The 22,874-nt window shown below is 45.5% G+C and overlaps 1 protein-coding gene across 1 annotated transcript in view; it reads left to right on the top strand.

Annotated features, from left to right (window-relative positions):
- The window catches only part of LOC141050644 (serine protease 53-like), a 36,468-nt gene that overhangs the window by 11,527 nt on the left and 2,067 nt on the right, over positions 1-22,874 (top strand). Inside the window, exons 8-10 of the mRNA XM_073547230.1 lie at positions 15,284-15,470; positions 15,732-16,009; positions 19,100-19,263. Coding sequence (XP_073403331.1) covers positions 15,284-15,470; positions 15,732-16,009; positions 19,100-19,263 — 629 coding nt within the window. The remainder of the gene's footprint in view (positions 1-15,283; positions 15,471-15,731; positions 16,010-19,099; positions 19,264-22,874) is intronic.

The following is a 22,874-nucleotide window of genomic DNA, read 5'->3' as shown; positions in this document are numbered from 1 at the left end:
AGGCAAAAAACTGATGTGTGAAAGAGGCCAAACCGGATGTGACGGATCCGGTTTTCTGCCGGATCCGTCTTTTTCTTGACAGACAAAACCGGATCCGTCTCATCCGGTCCATCCGTTTTTCTATCCGTTTTTCGACGGATTACGCCGGATCCGGTTTTTAAAATTGACCCTTGTGGCCTTCCGAACGGGATTGGCTACTGGAAAACTATATATAGCGTGTTCCTACAGCCCTTCTTTGACAGGTTGTAGAGGAGAAAGTGCAGGTTGGAGAGAAGAGCAAGTTACTGGCGAAGATGGATGTTGTCATTGGAAATATTTTGAAGAATTTGGCGGATTTTATAGCGGAGGCAAATCGTTTGAGGGTGATTGTTCTGGAGAAGGAGAGAGCGAGACAGCAGCGCATCAGGCATCGTAGACGACGTTTGTGGATCCACCCCATCACAGCCAAGAGAATGACGCGTGGGGTCTATTCTACACTCTGCATGGACCTTCGACGAAACCCGGATACATTTTTTGGATATGTTAGGATGAAAATGGAGAATTTTGATTACTTGGTGGAGCGCATTGCACACCTCATAAGAAAAGCGGACACCTATTGCCGCTTCTCTGTTTCACCCGCAGAGCGTCTGATGGTGACTTTAAGGTAAGCCACATTTATTGGATGTGATCGCATCAGAGCACACTTTCACTGCAATCTTGTTGGTGGTAGTTTGTATCTCCAAGTGTTATAGCTCAGTTTTGGTATGTAATGCTGTGATTTAAAACTAATTTATTGTTTTTTAATTCCCCACAGATTTCTTGCAACTGGAGAATCCCTTTCGTCACTGCATTTCCAGTACAGACTCGGGATTTCCCCCATATCTGGAATTGTGAAGTACACATGCCGTGCACTGTGGGACTCCTTAGCTGAAGAGTTTTTACCAGAGCCCACAACAGAGAGGTGGATTGAAATTGCTGACAAGTTTCAACAGATATGTCAGTTTCCCAACTGCTTGGGCGCTGTGGACGGGAAACATATCCGCATTGTAAAGCCAGCTGGATCGGGATCGGAATATTTCAATTACAAGAAATATTTTTCAATTGTCCTCATGGCCATCGCTGACGCGGAATACAAATTTATTGCTGTTGATATTGGGGCCTATGGCCGCTCCAATGACTCTCAAGTTTTCAAACTGTCTGCCATGGGGCGTAAACTGTATGGAAACACCTTCCAGTTCCCACCACCTAGACCGCTGCCGCAAACATCTGGTCCACCTATGCCATTTGTCTGTGTAGGGGATGAAGCCTTCCAGCTGTCAGAACACCTTTTGAAACCGTACTCTAGCAGAGGATTGACAAGACCAAAACGCATTTTTAATTACCGCCTCACAAGAGCAAGAAGAATGGTTGAATGTACCTTTGGTATTCTGACAGCCAAATGGCGGGTCCTATTGACTGCGATCAACCTCAAGACAGAAACTGTGGACGAGGTGATCAAAGCGTGCGTGGTACTCCACAATTTTGTTATCTGCAAGGAACCCATTTCCATTGAGGACACCTCTGAAGAAACCACCTTGCAAGATTACCATGACATTACCACTAGAAGTTCTGTGACGGTTTCAGTAATGAGGGACAATTTTGCACTATACTTTATGTCACCTCAAGGCAGAGTACACTGGCAGGATGACAGAGTGTGAAAGATTTGTGCCCTAACCAAACTTGTGTACCTTCTGGACCAACAGTATATACAGTGGGGCAAAAAAGTATTTAGTCAGTCAGCAATAGTGCAAGTTCCACCACTTAAAAACATGAGAGGCGTCTGTAATTTACATCATAGGTAGACCTCAACTATGGGAGACAAACTGAGAAAAAAAAATCCAGAAAATCACATTGTCTGTTTTTTTTTCATTTTATTTGCATATTATGGTGGAAAATAAGTATTTGGTCAGAAACAAGCAATCAAGATTTCTGGCTCTCACAGACCTGTAACTTCTTCTTTAAGAGTCTCCTCTTTCCTCCACTCATTACCTGTAGTAATGGCACCTGTTTAAACTTGTTATCAGTATAAAAAGACACCTGTGCACACCCTCAAACAGTCTGACTCCAAACTCCACTATGGTGAAGACCAAAGAGCTGTCAAAGGACACCAGAAACAAAATTGTAGCCCTGCACCAGGCTGGGAAGACTGAATCTGCAATAGCCAACCAGCTTGGAGTGAAGAAATCAACTGTGGGAGCAATAATTAGAAAATGGAAGACATACAAGACCACTGATAATCTCCCTCGATCTGGTGCTCCACGCAAAATCCCACCCCGTGGGGTCAGAATGATCACAAGAACGGTGAGCAAAAATCCCAGAACCACGCGGGGGGACCTAGTGAATGAACTGCAGAGAGCTGGGACCAATGTAACAAGGCCTACCATAAGTAACACACTACGCCACCATGGACTCAGATCCTGCAGTGCCAGACGTGACCCACTGCTTAAGCCTGTACATGTCCGGGCCCGTCTGAAGTTTGCTAGAGAGCATTTGGATGATCCAGAGGAGTTTTGGGAGAATGTCCTATGGTCTGATGAAACCAAACTGGAACTGTTTGGTAGAAACACAACTTGTCGTGTTTGGAGGAAAAAGAATACTGAGTTGCATCCATCAAACACCATACCTACTGTAAAGCATGGTGGTGGAAACATCATGCTTTGGGGCTGTTTCTCTGCAAAGGGGCCAGGACGACTGATCCGGGTACATGAAAGAATGAATGGGGCCATGTATTGTGAGATTTTGAGTGCAAACCTCCTTCCATCAGCAAGGGCATTGAATATGAAACATGGCTGGGTCTTTCAACATGACAATGATCCAAAGCACACCGCCAGGGCAACGAAGGAGTGGCTTCGTAAGAAGCATTTCAAGGTCCTGGAGTGGCCTAGCCAGTCTCCAGATCTCAACCCTATAGAAAACCTTTAGAGGGAGTTGAAAGTCCGTGTTGCCAAGCGAAAAGCCAAAAACATCACTGCTCTAGAGGAGATCTGCATGGAGGAATGGGCCAACATACCAACAACAGTGTGTGGCAACCTTGTGAAGACTTACAGAAAACGTTTGACCTCTGTCATTGCCAACAAAGGATATATCACAAAGTATTGAGATGAAATTTTGTTTCTGACCAAATACTTATTTTCCACCATAATATGCAAATAAAATGAAAAAAAAACAGACAATGTGATTTTCTGGATTTTTTTTTCTCAGTTTGTCTCCCATAGTTGAGGTCTACCTATGATGTAAATTACAGACGCCTCTCATGTTTTTAAGTGGTGGAACTTGCACTATTGCTGACTGACTAAATACTTTTTTGCCCCACTGTACCTTTGCCAACCAAAGTTGGCTATCTTGTCATGGTCTCTATTTTTAGCTTTAGGCCACAGGTGTGTACCTGGTTGTGTTTTATGCAAAGTATTTCACCTTTTAACAAAAGTTGTGTACATTGGTAGGAAATCACCAACAATAAACACAACTTTTTAGGTGAAATACTTTGCTTCAAACACAACCAGGAACACAACTGTGGCAAAAAGCTAAAATTTACCCACAGTTATACCTGGTTTTGAATACCATTTCACCTTTTAAATACCCTGTATTTAACCTTTTTCGCCGCAGAAAGAAATGACAGACAACCAGTGTAAAATAATTTAACTTTTATTGAAAAATGTTTTTTTTAGTAAACTTTTTTAAAATTTTAATAAACTTGTTTAATAAAGCTTTGAAACCATAAAACTGGTCATTTTTATTTAAATACACACATTATAATTCTGTGTAGTGTGTGGTGGAAATACTGCTGGAGGGGCTGCGGGACACTTCGACACTGGGAGTGTGGAGAGAGGACTGGGATCGTGGTGGGGAAGGAACAGTTAGAGGTGAAGGTGTGGAAAAAACTACAGAATGGGTGGACATGTGGGAAGCAGAAGAGGTGGTGGGTGGTGGAGTGGAGGGTTGGGCAGGGACTGTAGGAGCAGATGATGTTGATGGCAAGTTGTATGGGGAAGGAGTTTGGTACGGGGCAGGTTGCTGGAAGTGGAGAGATGTCTGGTACGGGGCAGGTTGCTGGAAGTGGGGAGATGTCTGGTACGGGGCAGGTTGCTGGAAGTGGGGAGGTTGCAGGTACTGGGGAGGTTGCTGGTACTGGGGAGGTTGCTGGTGCTGGGGAGGTTGCTGGTGCTGGGGAGGTGGATGGTGCTGGGGAGGTGGATGGTGCTGGGGAGGTGGATGATATGTAATAGGAGGGGGAGGATGGAAAGTGGCTGGAGGGGGTGTAGATGTAATAGGAGGGGGAGGATGGAAAGTGGCTGGAGGGGGTGTAGATGTAATAGGAGGGGGAGGATGGAAAGTGGCTGGAGGGGGTGCAGGTGGAGGAACTACTGTGGTGGGAGGTGGAGGTTGTGAGGTAACTTGCTGGAGAGCAGCGTGGCATGAATGCATTACATGCATCTGCTGGGCAGGAGAGAGCGTTTCCATGCGCTCCACAACAGACCTGAAAAAGGTGTGGTTTGGCGAAGATCTTGCTTCTGAATGCATGGTTTGCAGAAGTGTCTTCACCTCCAGAGTGCTGGAGTTGATCTGCTGATAGCCTGCGGAGATTTGCTCTGACAAGACTTTTAGACAGTTCTGGAAAGATGCATTCAGATGCAAGAACTCTGGCGCATAACTCTTTTCCTGACCCCTCTGCCGCTGCCGCCCAGTACCCGCAGGTGTACTAGAGGTGGCAGGGGCAGAAGGGTGGGGTAAAGGGAAAGCGATCTCCTCACCAGCAGCTTCATGTAATGTAGGCGGCCACGATGCTCCTGTGCTGGTGGATGGGACAGATGGGTCGAATGTGTGGGAAGGCTGGGAAGGTGCAGATGTACCGGGGCGGTCAAAGTGTCCCTCGGTGCCGGTCTCCTCAGGGATCGCCTCAGAAGGGTCCAATCGTGCAGGCTCCCGAGTGCTGCTCACCGTGCTGTGGAATAAAGAGAAAAAAAAACAATTAAAATAGTGACATGGTATGGCCCTGGCTGAAAAAAAAAAGTTACATCTAACATTTTTTTGTCACATGTGGTGTGTAATATTTACCTTCTGGTGAGCATTGTCTCCCGGAGGAACGACAGGGCTCGTGAATACTTGTACTTGCTCCTGCGTCCTCCAGATCCACTTGGGGCCCGCATCTCTTTATTGAACTCCTTCTTGAAACGATCCCTCACAGACCGCCACCGCTTCACAATTCTGTTCCCTGAAACGAGAAAGGAGTGGTTAGTATACAACATCAGTGTTTCCCAAACTCCAGTCCTCATGGTCCCCAGGGGTCATGTTTTCAGGATTTCCATAGTAAATAGAAATCCTGAACACATGATCCGTGGGGACCACGAGGACTGGAGTTGGGGAAACACTGGTTTAAATCAAGCAACCGGTACTGTATATACTTACGCTCTTTAATCTGGGCCCGAGCTTCGAGGTCCTCCCAGCGGCCCACAAGGAGAGAACAGATTTCCTCCCAGAGTCGTCGGGTAACGATAAGGTCAGCGTGGCGGCGGTCAGCCATATTCCAGAGCGGCTCCCTTTCTCTGACGAGATCGATGAGGCGGTCCACATCAATCCCTCCATCCTCACCGTCAGAGTCGGGAGCACGCTGTGAAGGCTGTTAAAGAAAAAGACAAAAATAACATAATTAGCCTCCACAAAAGAAATGAAATAAAAAGTGCAAAAAAAACAAAGCAAAAATATTTATACTTACACGCTGGTGACCGCCGCGTTGCTGTCGCCGACGACCCTGGGAGGCACTGCGAGGACCTCTTGGCCGAGCACCAGATTGGGAAGACTAGAGAAGAAAACAAAAAATGTTATGTCTTTGGATGTAGGCATTTGTTTGCTGTGTGTGGTCTGCAGAACATTGTTTTCTATGTGTTGTGTGTAGTGTGATGTTGTGTTTCTGCGTTTGATGCAAAAAACTTACCAATTGTGAGCCCACTCCAGGTGTCTGTCCACCCCTTCCTTCTTCTTCTGGGAGCTCCTCTTCATCTTGTGATTCCTGTTTTGAAATAAAAGGCAATGAATAGACATATATTACAGAGATGATGGATTTTGGAAATAAAAACTTACCGTCAAACGCTGACGATGCGAGGGAGGGCTCCCAGAAGATGATGTGCTGTCTTCCTGGTGGCCACACTCCATGGCTGTGGGTGGTGTTCCAGCTGCTGCCATTGCTGCTGCTGCTGCTGCTGCATCTGTTTGGCGGCTGTTGAATAAAGAGAAACAAAGGGCCAATGAATATCTTGATATTCCATAGCCCTAGATTGGAGGAATGGGGGATTTGATAATTACCGTCTCTCATCTGCTGCTGGACTCCCCTCCCGTTGTTCAGCATGCTGCTCCATTTGGGGTGGTGCTGATGGTGCTGCTGCTGCAGATGTCTGCTGCCTTCTCCTGCTCCTGGTTCTTGGCTTGGGTGGCATGTTGGGTGTGGCTGAGGGTCCCATTGTCTTGCTTTTATATATCTCCTGTGGGCAGAGCTACTGAGCATGCTCAGACCAAAGAAACCAGATCCGGCGCATTGCGCGCTCATAGGCTTTCATTGTATGAAAAAGCCGGACACGCCGGATCCGGCGTGTCCGGCTTTTTCGACGGAGACAAAAAACGTTACAGTCTCCGTTTTTTCCAGACGCCGGATCGCGTCACATTGCCGGATCCGGCGAAAATCGGATGAAACGCATGGCCATCCGGCTCGATCCGGCTCTAATGCAAGTCAATGGGGGGGAAACCGGATCCGGCATTGCATTTCGACGGATCCGGTTTTAGTCAAAAGCGCCGGATCGCGCCTGACGCCGAAAACCTGATGTGTGAAAGAGGCCTTACAAGCAACATAACCTACTAGTGTAAAACTGTTAGCTATAATGCTCTGCAATACATAAGTATATTACACCCTGGGTTTCCAACTGTCCATAAATTTTATGGACAGTCCATAAAAACCCCTTGATTTTTCTCTGCCATCTGTGATTTGTTTTAAAAAATTCCAAAAATTGTACTGTGCATGCGCTAAAAAGGCCGGCATGCGCAGAACAAACAGGACTTCTCTGTGAAAAAAAAGTTTTAAAAATTTCTTTTGGGTATTTTCTCAGCATCCAACCTGAACTATAAAACAGGCACGCTACTTAACCCAAAATAAAAATATAAACTAATTAAAGCAAAAATAAAGACAAAACTACTGTCACCTTTCCTCAAAAAACTGAAAAAAGTAACTAAAAAAAGTCACAAGAACACAAAACTTCTACCAACAAAACTACAAAAATTGACCTCACATGGGTGAACTTGGTCCTCACCATACCAGGTTGTTTTACACAGTCAACATCTGCCTGTTTAGCCATCAAAATGCTGCAGTCAATGACTGATCAACATGACTGTGATGTGAGATGGGTCATCATGGCAGCCGAGAACGGTCTACATTGATCCTCCTATGTCCGTCGTATAACTATGACCATCAAATGATCGCAGGTTCAAGTACTCGAAGACTTAAAAGCAACAGGTACATGGATGCAGCGGCACAGATTATACAGACTCCGTGGTAAAGTGACACATTTTTCATTTATTAACTAATTACAATTAAAGTAACCAAAGATGGAATGTCGACAAATAAAAATTTGCAAATCGTAAAACGTTGAACTGTTCTAGAATACTTATTGTTTGATGGCCCTAAGCAGCGACTCTTACAATACAATCTAAATCACAATGTTAGCTAAAAAATACCCCAAACTATAATTATAAAAAATGCACAGCTCCGTAATTCGTCAGTCAGTGTCATCACTATAACGGTCGTTGCCTAACCTTCAAAGCACTCGTTAGCAGTCACCACGACAGGCCCTAATGGAGCGCCCCGCGGGGCCTGGGGGTACTGGGTATCGGGCCCGTCGACTTCAATGGGGGACGGTGTCACGGCGGCGGTGACCCGGTCCGTGGCCCAGAGGCGTCCAGTAATAAAATAGGGGAAAGTTGTGTGGTATTTATGTGGTAAAAATGAAGATAAAGTTATTAGATGGTGAAATGCGTGACGCCACCTGTGGTATTCTGGTCAGAGGTGACCAGCGCTGCGGGGTTGTTCCCCTGAGACTGTTGGTGTGTCGCAGCTCAGGTGAAAATAGCTCTCCACAGGTAGGGCTGTAGTCCCAGGGCAAAGATGTTAAAATAATAGTTAAAATGGCGGTGAACGTTGGGGTGCAGAGAAATGAGAGAAAGACACAGAGAGGTGCTGTTTCTTTACCTTTTACTGGTAATAGGCTGTAGTCCGGAGCGCCACATACAGGTGATGGGATGAGTCCGGCTCGCCTGGAGGCATTCAGGGGATCCACCTCGCCAGGTGGGGATTTAGGACCTTCCTTCTGCACTTTGTGTGTGGGTCTCCGCTGTATATAACTATGCTGCGACCCTCTATTCGTGATGGTCTCACTAACCTGTACGGCTGTCAGCGTGAGCCTATTCCACGGGTACCGTTCTCTTCACCGCCGGCCCCGGGCTCCTTAGCTGCTGCCGTGCCCTCAGGTGTTCAATGTCGCACAGGAATTTACAATTCCCTGTACTTTCAGATTCAGCGATTAGGACTTACAGCTCCTGACCACCAAGGACTCTGACGTCCCTTTTCTCCCTATTAGCGCTTCGCTCTGGGGTCTGCTATATGCAGTTTTAGCTTCCCAGAGCCTCTCTGTCTCTGCTCGTGTCCTTTTTCCTCTTCACAGATCAGCTCCCTGTCTTGAACTGACAGGATCTTCCAGAAAGATCTTTTTACCTCACGTTTTAACTGCCTTGTCATTTCCTCACAGCTGCTCTCGTTTCCATGACAACTCCCTCAGCTGGCTTCTAGCTGACTCACCAACCCCATCTGCTTGCAAGAATTTATAAGGCAACTCCCTTTTCTGACCTGCAGCTGGAATTGTGATTTAATCTAGTTACCTGGCATGGGGGCCCCCCTTCTGCCTCCAAGCATGACTTTACCCATTAGAGGAAGGTAATGTCACTGTGACAACCGGACTCTGGGGTGTCACATTCCCACCCAGTTATGTTCAGTACTCCTGGATTGAGGAAAATATAACAAGAATTGTTAACAACAACAATTAATGCAAATCTACAGTCTTAAAAATGTAAAAATGATCAAAAACCAGACAAGAAAAAGAAAACAATAGCACAGTTACTGCAGCAACCAGGAATTGTCTTTGTGCTTGTACCTGGAGTTTGGTTGGTGGGAACCGCCTTAGCCCACTTTGTGTGTCATCCCTGGGCGTGGCTACAGGGCACTCTGTAGATGGGCCTGTTTTTCGGCCACGCCGGTGGCTTATTTTCAAGGCCTTTTTGGAGTAACTATTTACAAATACAGTTCTGACCACACAGTCCTGGGCCCAATTGTCCTTTAACTGGTTATTGCGAATACTTAAAAAGGTTCTTACAGTAAGTCTCTGTAGGCTCTCATGCTTAACGGTTACTACTATACATTCGTATTACTTTATTTACATTACGTAATCTCTGTAACGGGCAGGGATCTGACCTCTAGTACTACGAGTGGATCCAGTATAGGTATCTCTGATGACCTGACCTGTTCTCAGATGTCTACTGTTGGTGCATTAGTCACTACGCTGTAAGTAAACTTGTGTAAGATAGGTATTCTAGACTGCCTTCTCTCTACTCCTAGACTCACCATGAGATTGTCAGATTCGCTGTTAGCAGGGGACAGATTTCCGCATTCCTCTGCAGATGTGGCATTTGTTACTGGAGCCATTTCATTTAGAGTCTCTTCTTCATCTGGTGCAGTAGGCTGATGAAAGGTTAGTACTGGTACTACTATTGCCTGATTTACTTTGTCCACGTCCGAGGAAATTCCCCAAGTATAGTTTGAATCTCTTCTTCCACCTCTACTATGGGTTGTGGAGTGTATTGGACTTCTTTCTTGTCCTTCAATTGATCAGGGCACATCTTTAGATGATCTCTTGAGACTGCTTCGAAGGTTTCTCATCCATCTTTGCTGATGATACATACTTTGGTGTTATTAAAGTCTGAAGGTATCACGGTGTATGGCTCTGCCTCCCACTGGTCATCTAGTTTGTGAACACATCTCTTTCTTTTAAGTACTTGTTCTCCTGGTGTCAAGGGAACTGCAAGGGCATGTTGGTTGTAATTTCTTTCCTGTCTCTGTCTTGCTTGGGACAAACTTTTCTCCACACATTCTTGTACTTTGCGGTATTGTTGCTGCCGCTCTGTATCCCAGTCTGCATCTGGTGATGTTGTCTCAGGTGTTAAGACTCCCATGTCTAAATCAATGGGTAACTTGCCAGGTCTTGCTCTCAGGTAGGCCGGAGTGCAATTTGTGGAGTTTACTGGTATATGATTATATAGATCTACCAGATCTGGCAACTTCTCTGGCCACTGCTTTCGTTCTTCCAGAGGTAAGGTCTTCAATAAGTCAATAACCACTTGGTTCATCTTCTCACACATGCCATTTGTCTGTGGATGGTACGGCGTTGTTCTGATTTTCTTGCAACCGTACATGTTACAGAACTCCTGAAACACTTCTGCCTCAAAGGCTGGACCTTGGTCGGTGAGCACTTGTTCAGGGTATCCGTGCGGTCGACAAAAGTGCTGCTGAAATGATTTGGCTGCTGTCTTCGCTGTTTGGTCTTTAACAGGCACAACTACCAAGAACCTTGAGTAATGGTCAACGATGGTCAGAGCAGGAGTTAACTTCACGTAATCCAAGGCTACCAGTTCAAGCGGCTGTTTTGTGATGATCGGTTGTAATGGGGCTCGCTGGCTGTTTCGGTCTTTTCTGCACAGGTTGCATGGGCCACATTCTCGGCACCACTTCTCAATGGAACTCCTCATGCCAACACAATAGAATCTTTCACGAAGTAGAATTTCCAACTTCTTCCAACCGAAGTGTCCTGCTCCATTGTGGTACGCCTCTAAGACCATTGGCACATCCCTCTTCGGGACTACCACCTGCCAGACCAGTTCATGTGTGTGCGAGTTGATGTTCCTACGACACAGTTTACCCTCGTAGATGAACAGCTTGCCTCTCTCTTTCCATAACTGCTGTGCTTCCTGTGGATCATCTGGACCAGGGTGATTGTGTCTTCCTGTCCCATCATGTCGGGGTTTCTGCCTTCTCTGTCCAGATGGAGCTTCGTTTTGCTCCCTCTCCTGGCTCCCTGCTGGGCGGACACGGACATCATGAGCGCCGGCTCTGACAAATTTAAGGTGGAGGGACGGGCGGTGGTCCCTGGAGTCAGACCCAAGGACTGGGTGAGCAGAGTCCGAGTCCTGATGGATGGAGAGGAACATGTCGGTTTCCTCAGGACTGACGGCAGCTTTATGGTCCATGATGTTCCTTCTGGCTCCTACGTGGTAGAAGTTGTGTCTCCAGCACACCGATTCGAGCCTGTCCACGTCGACATCACATCCAAGGGGAAAATGAGGGCAAGATACGTAAATCACATCAAGACCTCAGAAGTGGTCTGCCTGCCATACCCTCTACAGATGAAATCGTCCGGACGCCCATCCTGTTCGTGACGCCAGTTGGAGCGCTCCGCGGGGCCTGGGGGTACTCGGTCTATGGCGCACAGTACCCAGCTTTGCCAGGCTCCTTGTACCCAACTTTGCTAGGCTCGCTAAATCCTGTTCATGACGCCAGTAGGAGTACCCTGCGGGGCCTGGGGGTACTGGGACCCGGGCCCGTCGACTTCAATGGGGGACGGTGTCACAGCGGCAGTGACCCGGTCTGTGGCCCAGAGGCAACCAGTAATAAAATAGGGGAAAGTTGTGTGGTATTTATGTGGTAAAAATCAAGATAAAGTTTATAGATGGTGAAATACGTGAAGCCACCTGTGGTATTCTGGTCAGAGGTGACCAGCGCTGCGGTGTTGTTCCCCTGAGACTGTTGGTGTGTCGCAGCTGAGGTGAAAATAGCTCTCCACAGGCAGTGCAATAGTCCCAGGGCAAAGATGTTAAATTAATAGTCAAAATGGCTGTAAACGTTGGGGTGCAGATAAATGAGAGGAAGACACAGAGAGGTGCAGTGTCTTTACCTTTTACTGGTAATAGGTTGCAGTTCGGAGTACCACATACAGGAGATGGGATGAGTCCGGCTCGCCTGGTGGCATTCAGGGGATCCACCTCGCCAGGTGGGGGTTTAGGACCTTCCTTTCTGCGCTTTGTGTGTGGGTCTCCGCTGTATATAACTATGCTGCGGCCCTCTATTCGTGATGGTTTCTCTAACCTGTATGGCTCTCAGCGTGAGCCTATTCCACGGGTACCGTCCTTTTCACCGCTGGCCCCGGGCTCCTTATCGCTGCCGTCCCCTCAGGTGTTCAATCTCGCACAGGAATTTACAATTCCCTGTACTTTCAGATTCAGCGATCAGGACTTACAGCTCCTGACACCAAGGACTCTGATGTCCCTTTTCTCCCTATTAGCGCTTCGCTCTGGGGTCTGCTATATGCAGTTTTAGCTTCCCGGAGCCTCTCCGTCTCTGCTCGTGTCCTTTTTCCTCTTCACAGATCAGCTCCCTGTCTTGAACTGACAGGATCTTCCAGAAAGATCTTTTTACCTCACATTTTAACTGCCTTGTCATTTCCTCACAGCTGTTCTCGTTTCCATGACAACTCCCTCAGCTGGCTTCTAGCTGACTCACCAACCCCATCTGCTGGCCAGAATTTATAAGGCAACTCCCTTTTCTGACCTGCAGCTGGAATTGTGATTTAATCTAGTTACCTGGCATGGGGCCCCCCTTCTGCCTCCAAGCATGAGTTTACCCATTAGATTAAGGTAATGTCACTGTGACAACCGGACTCTGGGGTGTCACATTAACAGGACTCAGCTTTATTTCCCGGAAATCTTGTGCGGTAGTCTGCTGGCAACCAGTAAACCAACAAGCTATATCGGCTGCCTCCGTCTCTTAGAGTGTAGTTCAAGTCCCTTTTGTATGGTCAACTAGGCCATTTGGCTTTCTGCTCACTTGATCGACCGCCTTTTTAACTAGATCTTCTGGCCTTCAGCTCACTCGTTCGACCAGCCCTTTAAGTAGGTGTCCTGAGCTAAGGTCCTCATCTTGCTGTTCTCCTGAGCAATACTCCATTCCATCAATTAAGCCTCCTGGCTAGATCTAAGGTCCTCATCTTGCTGCTCTCCTGAGCAATAATCCATTCCATCAATTAAGCCTCCTGGCTAGATCTAAGGTCCTCATCTTGCTGCTCTCCTGAGCAATACTCCATTCCATCAATTAAGCCTCCTGGCTAGATTTAAGGTCCTCATCTTGCTGCTCTCCTGAGCAATACTCCATTCCATCAATTAAGCCTCCTGGCTAGCTCTAAGTTCCTCATCTTGCTGCTCTCCTGAGAAATACTCCATTCCATCAATTAAGCCTCCTGGCTAGATCTAAGTTCCTGATCTTGCTTCTCTCCTGAGCAATACTCCATTCCATCAATTAAGGCTAGATCTAAGGTACTCATCTTGCTGCTCTCCTGAGAAATACTCCATTCCATCAATTAAGCCTCCTGGCTAGATCTAAGGTCCTCATCTTGCTGCTCTCCTGAGCAATACTCCATTCCATCAAATAAGCCTCCTGGCTAGATATAAGTTCTTCATCTTGCTGCTCTCTTGAGCAATACTCCATTCCATCAATTAAGCCTCCTGGCTAGATCTAAGTTCCTGATCTTGCTTCTCTCCTGAGCAATACTCCATTCCATCAATTAAGGCTAGATCTAAGGTACTCATCTTGCTGCTCTCCTGAGAAATACTCCATTCCATCAATTAAGCCTCCTGGCTAGATCTAAGGTCCTCATCTTGCTGCTCTCCTGAGCAATACTCCATTCCATCAAATAAGCCTCCTGGCTAGATCTGAGGTCCTCATCTTGCTGCTCTCCTGAGCAATACTCCATTCCATCAATTAAGCCTCCTGGCTAGATATAAGTTCTTCATCTTGCTGCTCTCTTGAGCAATACTCCATTCCATCAATTAAGCCTCCTGGCTAGCTCTAAGGTCCTCATCTTGCTGCTCTCCTGAGCAATACTCCATTCCATCAATTAAGCCTCCTGGCTTGATCTACGTTCCTCATCTTGCTGCTCTCCTGAGCAATACTCCATTCCATCAATTAAGCCTCCTGGCTTGATCTAAGTTCCTTATCTTGCTGCTCTCCTGAGCAATACTCCATTCCATCAATTAAGCCTCCTGGCTTGATCTAAGTTCCTCATCTTGCTGCTCTCCTGAGCAATACTCCATTCTGTCAGCTAGGGTCTGGGCCTGGGCTAAGCACCTCCTCCTACTGCTCTCCCTTTTCTGAGATGTGACCATAAGCCAATTCAATTAGCAGTGCACATCCAACTTGACACAAGTCTGACCAATGACTCACTGTCTGACGTGGCCTCAGGGTCTTTTATGTTTTATAACTGCGTAGATCACATGTTCCTGTGTCTCTGGTCTCTCTCCTCCCCCGGGCATGCAAGCTTCTCATTTTAGTTCCTCCATTGTTCCATTGGTTCCCATCTCTCTTGTCTTTGTCCAGTACATGACAACATTCGGCCGTGATTGTGCTTTCCTGATGCGTGTGTAACTCACTCCCTTACATTGATAGTAATGACAACTTGTGGAGAAAAAAAATGTCATCACTCAGGTCAATCAACAAAAAAATAAAAAGTTATTGGCCTCAGAAAATGAGGACCAAACATACAGAATCACGCTGCCGGTTCATTTTTGCTGTAATGTTAAACCTGAAAACAAAATCCAAAAAACACTGGCAGAATTGAACCGGTTTTACCAGCCCACTTGGATTTTTTTCCCATTTTTCAGTACATTGTACGGAAAAGCAACTAGTCTCATTCAAAACTACAACTCATCCCGCAAAAATCAATTCTTCATACATCTATGCCCATACCCATAACAGTCCTGCACCATTGACCCTCTAGTTCTTCCGTCTTCTCCTTCCAGCTGCAGTCTTCTGTTCACCACCCCCCAGGTCATCACATGGGCTGTGCCCGATGCGTCCCGCCGCGTGCTGGGGTGTGGGGCATTGATGTGTGTTGCATCCCTCATGACAGTGGGACATAATGAATGGAAGTCGCAGCTGGAAAGAAGGCAGAAAATAGAAGAATGAAAATAGTCGGCTCTCTAAAATTAAAATGTGGACCGCCATTTTGATCAATTTTCCCATAGAGAATCACAAAAACATCCAATCCAATTTTATCGTAAAATTAGACGAAGAATTTTAATCTCTAATAATATTGTGTAATGGTCAATTCTCCATGTTTGCTTTTTGCAGTTGCATCCCCCTCCCCCGGGGTGGTATGTGGCTCCCCGCAGGTTTCTCAGCGGATAGTCGGTGGTGTAAATGCTTTGGACGGAGAATGGCCGTGGCAAGTCAGTCTGTACCGGTATGGCCATCATGTCTGTAGCGGATCTCTGATCGCTCCTGAGTGGGTTCTGACAGCTGCACATTGTGTAGATAAGTAAGTGACTTTCACTTAATTCTAAAACTGAGGAACGCAGAAGTATTTCAGAATCCGAGCGGTTCTTGCAGTTCCTTTGGGGTCTGGTCCTCAGAGAGGTGATCCGAGTGCAGACATTGTCCATATTTCCGTGCGGGGTCACGTAGATTGTCTAGATGAGACCATCCCTACAATCGAAGGCCAGAGGTTCAGATATTACGACAGGCGATGAATATTCCATCCATCACACCCAGATAATAAAACAGTTTCCATCCTCCCCAGGGATCCTTATGATCGAGTTTATACTTTGCGAATGGGAATAGTCAAGATTGGATCTTGGAGCAACTTACACGAACGTGCGGCCACAGTGACGGAAATTATCATTCCCTTCTGGTACACGGGACAAGTGGTCGGCAGGGGGGATTTTGCACTGCTAAGGCTTGACAGTCCGGTCACCTACACCAAGTACATCATGCCCATCTGTCTGCCGGCTTCGTCCGTCACCTTCCCATCTGGCATGGAGTGCTGGGTCACCGGCTGGGGCCAAATCGCGTCAGAAGGTGAGAAACTCTAAAAATTACTACACCGTCCATTAAATCTGCTGGTGACCAGAAACGTTCCATTGTAGGAATTGGGCCATCTAAACGCTCTAGGAACTCCAATATCGCTCCATAAAAATCCAAAACATTTTTGTGACCTGCTGATAAAACCCCAACAGTTCACAATTCACATCACAACCACTGGCTATACATATAGAATAATATTACACACAAAGGGGGTAGGAAGGAGAGAAATGTTTGCTTCTATGTAATCTATAGGTAGATGCAAGCTGCACTATCTGGTCTTGTTTACAGGAAAAAAAACAGAAGCACAAAACTGTGTGTACCACATCATTTAGGAGAAACAAGGAGACAGTACTGTCTGATCCATATCATTTACAAGGAAAGCCAGGAGGACACAGCTGTCTGTACCACATCATTTAGGAGAAACAAGGAGACAGTACTGTCTGATCCATAATCATTTACAAGGAAAGCCAGGAGTACACAGCTGTCTGTACCACATCATTTAGAGATAGAAACAAGGAGACAGTACTGTCTGATCCATATCATTTACAAGGAAAGCCAGGAGGACACAGCTGTCTGTACCACATCATTTAGGAGAAACAAGGAGACAGTACTGTCTGATCCATAATCATTTACAAGGAAAGCCAGGAGGACACAGCTGTCTGTACCACATCATTTAGAGATAGAAACAAGGAGACAGTACTGTCTGATCCATAATCATTTACAAGGAAAGCCAGGAGGACACAGCTGTCTGTACCACATCATTTAGGAGAAACAAGGAGACAGTACTGTCTGATCCATAATCATTTACAAGGAAAGCCAGGAGTACACAGCTGTCTGTACCACATCATTTAGGAGAAACAAGGAGACAGTACTGTCTGATCCATATCATTTACAAGGAAAGCCAGGAGGACACAGCTGTCTGTACCACATCATTTAGGAGAAACAAGGAGACAGTACTGTCTGATCCATAATCATTTACAAGGAAAGCCAGGAGTACACAGCTGTCTGTACCACATAATTTAGAGATAGAAACAAGGAGGCAGTACTGTCTGATCCATAATCATTTACAAGGAAAGCCAGGAGGACACAGCTGTCTGTACCACATCATTTAGGAGAAACAAGGAGACAGTACTGTCTGATCCATAATCATTTACAAGGAAAGCCAGGGGGACACAGCTGTCTGTACCACATCATTTAGAGATAGAAACAAGGAGGCAGTACTGTCTGATCCATAATCATTTACAAGGAAAGCCAGGAGGACACAGCTGTCTGTACCACATCATTTAGGAGAAACAAGGAGACAGTACTGTCTGATCCATAATCATTTACAAGGAAAGCCAGGAGGACACAGCTGTCTGTACCACATCATTTAGAGATAGAAACAAGGAGGCAGTACTGTCTGATCCATAATCATTTACAAGGAAAGCCAGGAGGACACAGCTGTCTGTACCACATCATTTAGAGATAGAAACAAGGAGGCAGTACTGTCTGATCCATAATCATTTACAAGGAAAGCCAGGAGGACACAGCTGTCTGTACCACATCATTTAGAGATAGAAACAAGGAGGCAGTACTGTCAGATCCATAATCATTTACAGGGAAAGCCAAGAGGACACAGCTGTCTGTACCACATCATTTAGAGATAGAAACAAAGAGGCAGTACTGTCTGATCCATAATCATTTACAAGGAAAGCCAGGAGGACACAGCTGTCTGTACCACATCATTTAGAGATAGAAACAAGGAGACAGCACTGTCTGATCCATAATCATTTACAGGGAAAGCCAGGAGGACACAGCTGTCTGTACCACATCATTTAGAGATAGAAACAAGGAGAAAGAACTGTCTGATCCATAATCATTTACAAGGAAAGCCAGGAGGACACAGCTGTCTGTACCACATCATTTAGAGATAGAAACAAGGAGGCAGCACTGTCTGATCCATAATCATTTACAGGGAAAGCCAGGAGGACACAGCTGTCTGTACCATATCATTTAGAGATAGAAACAAGGAGACAGTACTGTCTGATCCATAATCATTTACAGGGAAAGCCAGGAGGACACAGCTGTCTGTACCACATCATTTAGAGATAGAAACAAGGAGGCAGCACTATTGGCTCAAAATTAGTTTAAAGGAAAGACAGGAGGACAAAACTGTTTATGACACATCATTTATAAGAAGAAACAAGGAGACAGAACTGTCTGGTCCATGTTTTTTTAGAAAATAAGCCAGGGGGAAAAAACTGTATGTAGCACATCATATATAGGTAGAAACAAGGAGGCAGCACTATCTGGTTTTTCATCACTACATAAGAAAGGAAAACAGAGACGGAGATAGGCGCAGGTTCCTTATTATTTGTGCCTAGCAGTGAGCAGGAGGCGGTAGGATTCGTTTCTTCTTTATTGAGAAAAGGAGATAGGAAGGCAGTAATATCTGCGCCTACTAGAGATGACCATAGCGGATGAATTCTGACTTCCAATATTTACTGAAATTTACGACATAACTTGGATTTATTGAATGTGATGGCAGTAATTATGAAATGAGTTCTCTCCAGACTCGGCAGTATATAACATAGAGGTTTCTCTCTCTGGCTCCGGTCTTCTCTTTCGTCTTCAGACTTCCTCACTCTTTGGAGCATCCGGTACTCACTAGGCGTCACACCAGGTCAGGAGTTACGGTATATCACCCCGTGATGTCATGACATTATCTGAGGCCTAGTCAACATCTGAGGCACCAAAGAGTTAAGAAAGACGTAAGGCAGAAGAGAAGACTGGAGCTGGAGGGAGGAAGCAAGTCAGCGGGGAACCAGGCTGACAGCAAAGAGACATGTAGAGTTATACTTACCTTCACTCTTTATAGTGAAAGAAAAGGAAGGCAGTACTATCTGTGCCTACTTCATTTACCTGGAGCGACAGGTAGTGTTATATGTACCCTCATTACTTAAAAAAGGCAGTACTGTCTGTGCCTATATCGTGTGCAGGAAGAGACAATGTCCGCACTGTAGAAGCTGAAAGCAGAAAAGTCACAAGTGTCTGATCTGGAAGAAAACTATCAGCAACAGTAACCAGTACATGTGTCATTTACAGTGGCTCTGCCGTATCCTCAGAACCTACAGAAGGTGAATGCTGAACTGATAGACCAAGAACGATGCCAGAAGATGTTTCGTGATGGTAACGCGCCTGGTACTGCCCAGATCCTTGATGACATGATATGTGCTGGATATGAAGAAGGACAGAAAAGTCCCTGCAAAGTAATACATTTATACTTCCTCCAGTGTGTTACTCTACATCACTAAACAATCTGTATGTACACAGTGCCTGCACCAGCAGAATAGTGAGTGCAGCTCTGGGATATAATACAGGATGCAACTCAGGATCAGTAATGTAATGTATGTACACAGTGACTGCACCAGCAGAATAGTGAGTGCAGCTCTGGGATATAATACAGGAGGTAACTCAGGATCAGTAATGTAATGTATGTACACAGTGACTGCACCAGCAGAATAGTGAGTGCAGCTCTGGAATATAATACAGGAGGTAACTCAGGATCAGTAATGTAATATATGTACACAGTGCCTGCACCAGCAGAATAGTGAGTGCAGCTCTGGGGTATAATACAGAATGTAACTCAGGATCAGTAATGTAATATATGTACACAGTGCCTGCTCCAGCAGAATAGTGAGTGCAGCTCTGGAGTATAATACAGGAGGTAACTCAGGATCAGTAATGTATGTACACAGTGACTGCACCAGCAGAATAGTGAGTGCAGCTCTGGGGTATAATACAGGATGCAACTCAGGATCAGTAATGTATGTACACAGTGACTGCACCAGCAGAAAAGTGAGTGCAGCTCTAGAATATAATACAAGATGTAACTCAGGATCAGTAATATAATGTATGTGTACAGTGCCTGCACCAGCAGAATAGTGAGTGCAGCTCTGGGGTATAATACAGGATGCAACTCAGGATCAGTAATGTATGTACACAGTGACTGCACCAGCAGAATAGTGAGTGCAGCTCTGGGGTATAATACAGGATGCAACTCAGGATCAGTAATGTATGTACACAATGACTGCACCAGCAGAATAGTGAGTGCAGCTCTTAGGTATAATACAGGAGGTAACTCAGGATCAGTAATGTAATGTATGTACACAGTGACTGCACCAGAATAGTGAGTGCAGCTCTGGAGTATAATACAGGATGTAGCTCAGGAGCAGTAATGTAATGTATGTACACAGTGACTGCTCCAGTAGAATAGGGAGTGCCGCTCTGGAGTATAATACAGGATGTAACTCAGGATCAGTAATGTAATATATGTACACAGTGACTGCACCAGCAGAATAGTGAGTGCCGCTCTGGAGTATAATACTGGAGGTAACTCAGGATCAGTAATGTAATGTATGTACACAGTGACTGCACCAGCAGAATAGTGAGTGCAGCTCTGGAGTATAATACAGGATGTAACTCAGGATCAGTAATGTAATGTATGTACACAGTGACTGCACCAGCAGAATAGTGAGTGCCGCTCTGGAGTATAATACAGAATGTAACTCAGGATCAGTAATGTATGTACATGGTGACTGCACCAGCAGAATAGTGAGTGCAGCTCTGGGGTATAATACAGGATGTAACTCAGGATCAGTAATGTAATGTATGTACATGGTGACTGCACCAGCAGAATAGTGAGTGCAGCTCTGGAGTATAATACAGGATGTAACTCAGGATCAGTAATGTATGTACACAGTGACTGCACCAGCAGAATAGTGAGTGCCGCTCTGGAGTATAATACAGGATGTAACTCAGGATCAGTAATGTAATGTATGTACATGGTGACTGCACCAGCAGAATAGTGAGTGCAGCTCTGGGGTATAATACAGGAGGCAACTCAGGATCAGTAATGTAATGTATGTACATGGTGACTGCACCAGCAGAATAGTGAGTGCCGCTCTGGAGTATAATACAGGATGTAACTCAGGATCAGTAATGTAATGTATGTACATGGTGACTGCACCAGCAGAATAGTGAGTGCAGCTCTGGAGTATAATACAGGATGTAACTCAGGATCAGTAATGTATGTACACAGTGACTGCACCAGCAGAATAGTGAGTGCAGCTCTGAGGTATAATACAGGAGGTAACTCAGGATCAGTAATGTAATGTATGTACACAGTGACTGCACCAGCAGAATAGTGAGTGCCGCTCTGGAGTATAATACAGGATGTAACTCAGGATCAGTAATGTAATGTATGTACATGGTGACTGCACCAGCAGAATAGTGAGTGCAGCTCTGGGGTATAATACAGGAGGCAACTCAGGATCAGTAATGTAATGTATGTACATGGTGACTGCACCAGCAGAATAGTGAGTGCCGCTCTGGAGTATAATACAGGATGTAACTCAGGATCAGTAATGTATGTACACAGTGACTGCACCAGCAGAATAGTGAGTGCAGCTCTGAGGTATAATACAGGAGGTAACTCAGGATCAGTAATGTAATGTATGTACACAGTGACTGCACCAGCAGAATAGTGAGTGCCGCTCTGGAGTATAATACAGGATGTAACTCAGGATCAGTAATGTAATGTATGTACATGGTGACTGCACCAGCAGAATAGTGAGTGCAGCTCTGGGGTATAATACAGGAGGCAACTCAGGATCAGTAATGTAATGTATGTACACAGTGACTGCACCAGCAGAATAGTGAGTGCAGCTCTGAGGTATAATACAGGAGGTAACTCAGGATCAGTAATGTAATGTATATACACAGTGACTGCACCAGCAGAATAGTGAGTGCCGCTCTGGAGTATAATACAGAATGTAACTCAGGATCAGTAATGTAATGTATGTACACAGTGACTGCACCAGCAGAATAGTGAGTGCAGCTCTGGAGTATAATACAGGAGGCAACTCAGGATCAGTAATGTAATGTATGTACACAGTGACTGCACCAGCAGAATAGTGAGTGCAGCTCTGAGGTATAATACAGGAGGTAACTCAGGATCAGTAATGTAATGTATATACACAGTGACTGCACCAGCAGAATAGTGAGTGCCGCTCTGGAGTATAATACAGAATGTAACTCAGGATCAGTAATGTAATGTATGTACACGGTGACTGCACCAGCAGAATAGTGAGTGCAGCTCTGGGGTATAATACAGGAGGCAACTCAGGATCAGTAATGTAATGTATGTACACAGTGACTGCACCAGCAGAATAGTGAGTGCAGCTCTGGAGTATAATACAAGATGTAACTCAGGATCAGTAATGTAATGTATGTACACAGTGACTGTACCAGCAGAATAGTGAGTGCAGCTCTGGAGTATAATACAGGATGCAACTCAGGATCAGTAATGTTAAGTATGTACACAGTGACTGCACCAGCAGAATAGTGAGTGCAGCTCTGAGGTATAATACAGGAGGTAACTCAGGATCAGTAATGTAATGTATATACACAGTGACTGCACCAGCAGAATAGTGAGTGCCGCTCTGGAGTATAATACAGAATGTAACTCAGGATCAGTAATGTAATGTATGTACACAGTGACTGCACCAGCAGAATAGTGAGTGCAGCTCTGGAGTATAATACAGGATGTAACTCAGGATCAGTAATGTAATGTATGTACACAGTGACTGCACCAGCAGAATAGTGAGTGCCGCTCTGGAGTATAATACAGGATGTAACTCAGGATCAGTAATGTAATGTATGTACACGGTGACTGCACCAGCAGAATAGTGAGTGCAGCTCTGGGGTATAATACAGGAGGCAACTCAGGATCAGTAATGTAATGTATGTACACAGTGACTGCACCAGCAGAATAGTGAGTGCAGCTCTGGAGTATAATACAAGATGTAACTCAGGATCA

Source organism: Dendrobates tinctorius, unplaced genomic scaffold, assembly GCF_039654945.1.
Source record: "Dendrobates tinctorius isolate UK_male_01 unplaced genomic scaffold, ASM3965494v1 ptg000152l, whole genome shotgun sequence".
Classification (NCBI taxonomy): domain Eukaryota; kingdom Metazoa; phylum Chordata; class Amphibia; order Anura; family Dendrobatidae; genus Dendrobates; species Dendrobates tinctorius.
The sequence above is the reverse complement of the archived record's forward strand: the minus strand, read 5'-3'. Positions and strand labels throughout refer to the sequence as shown.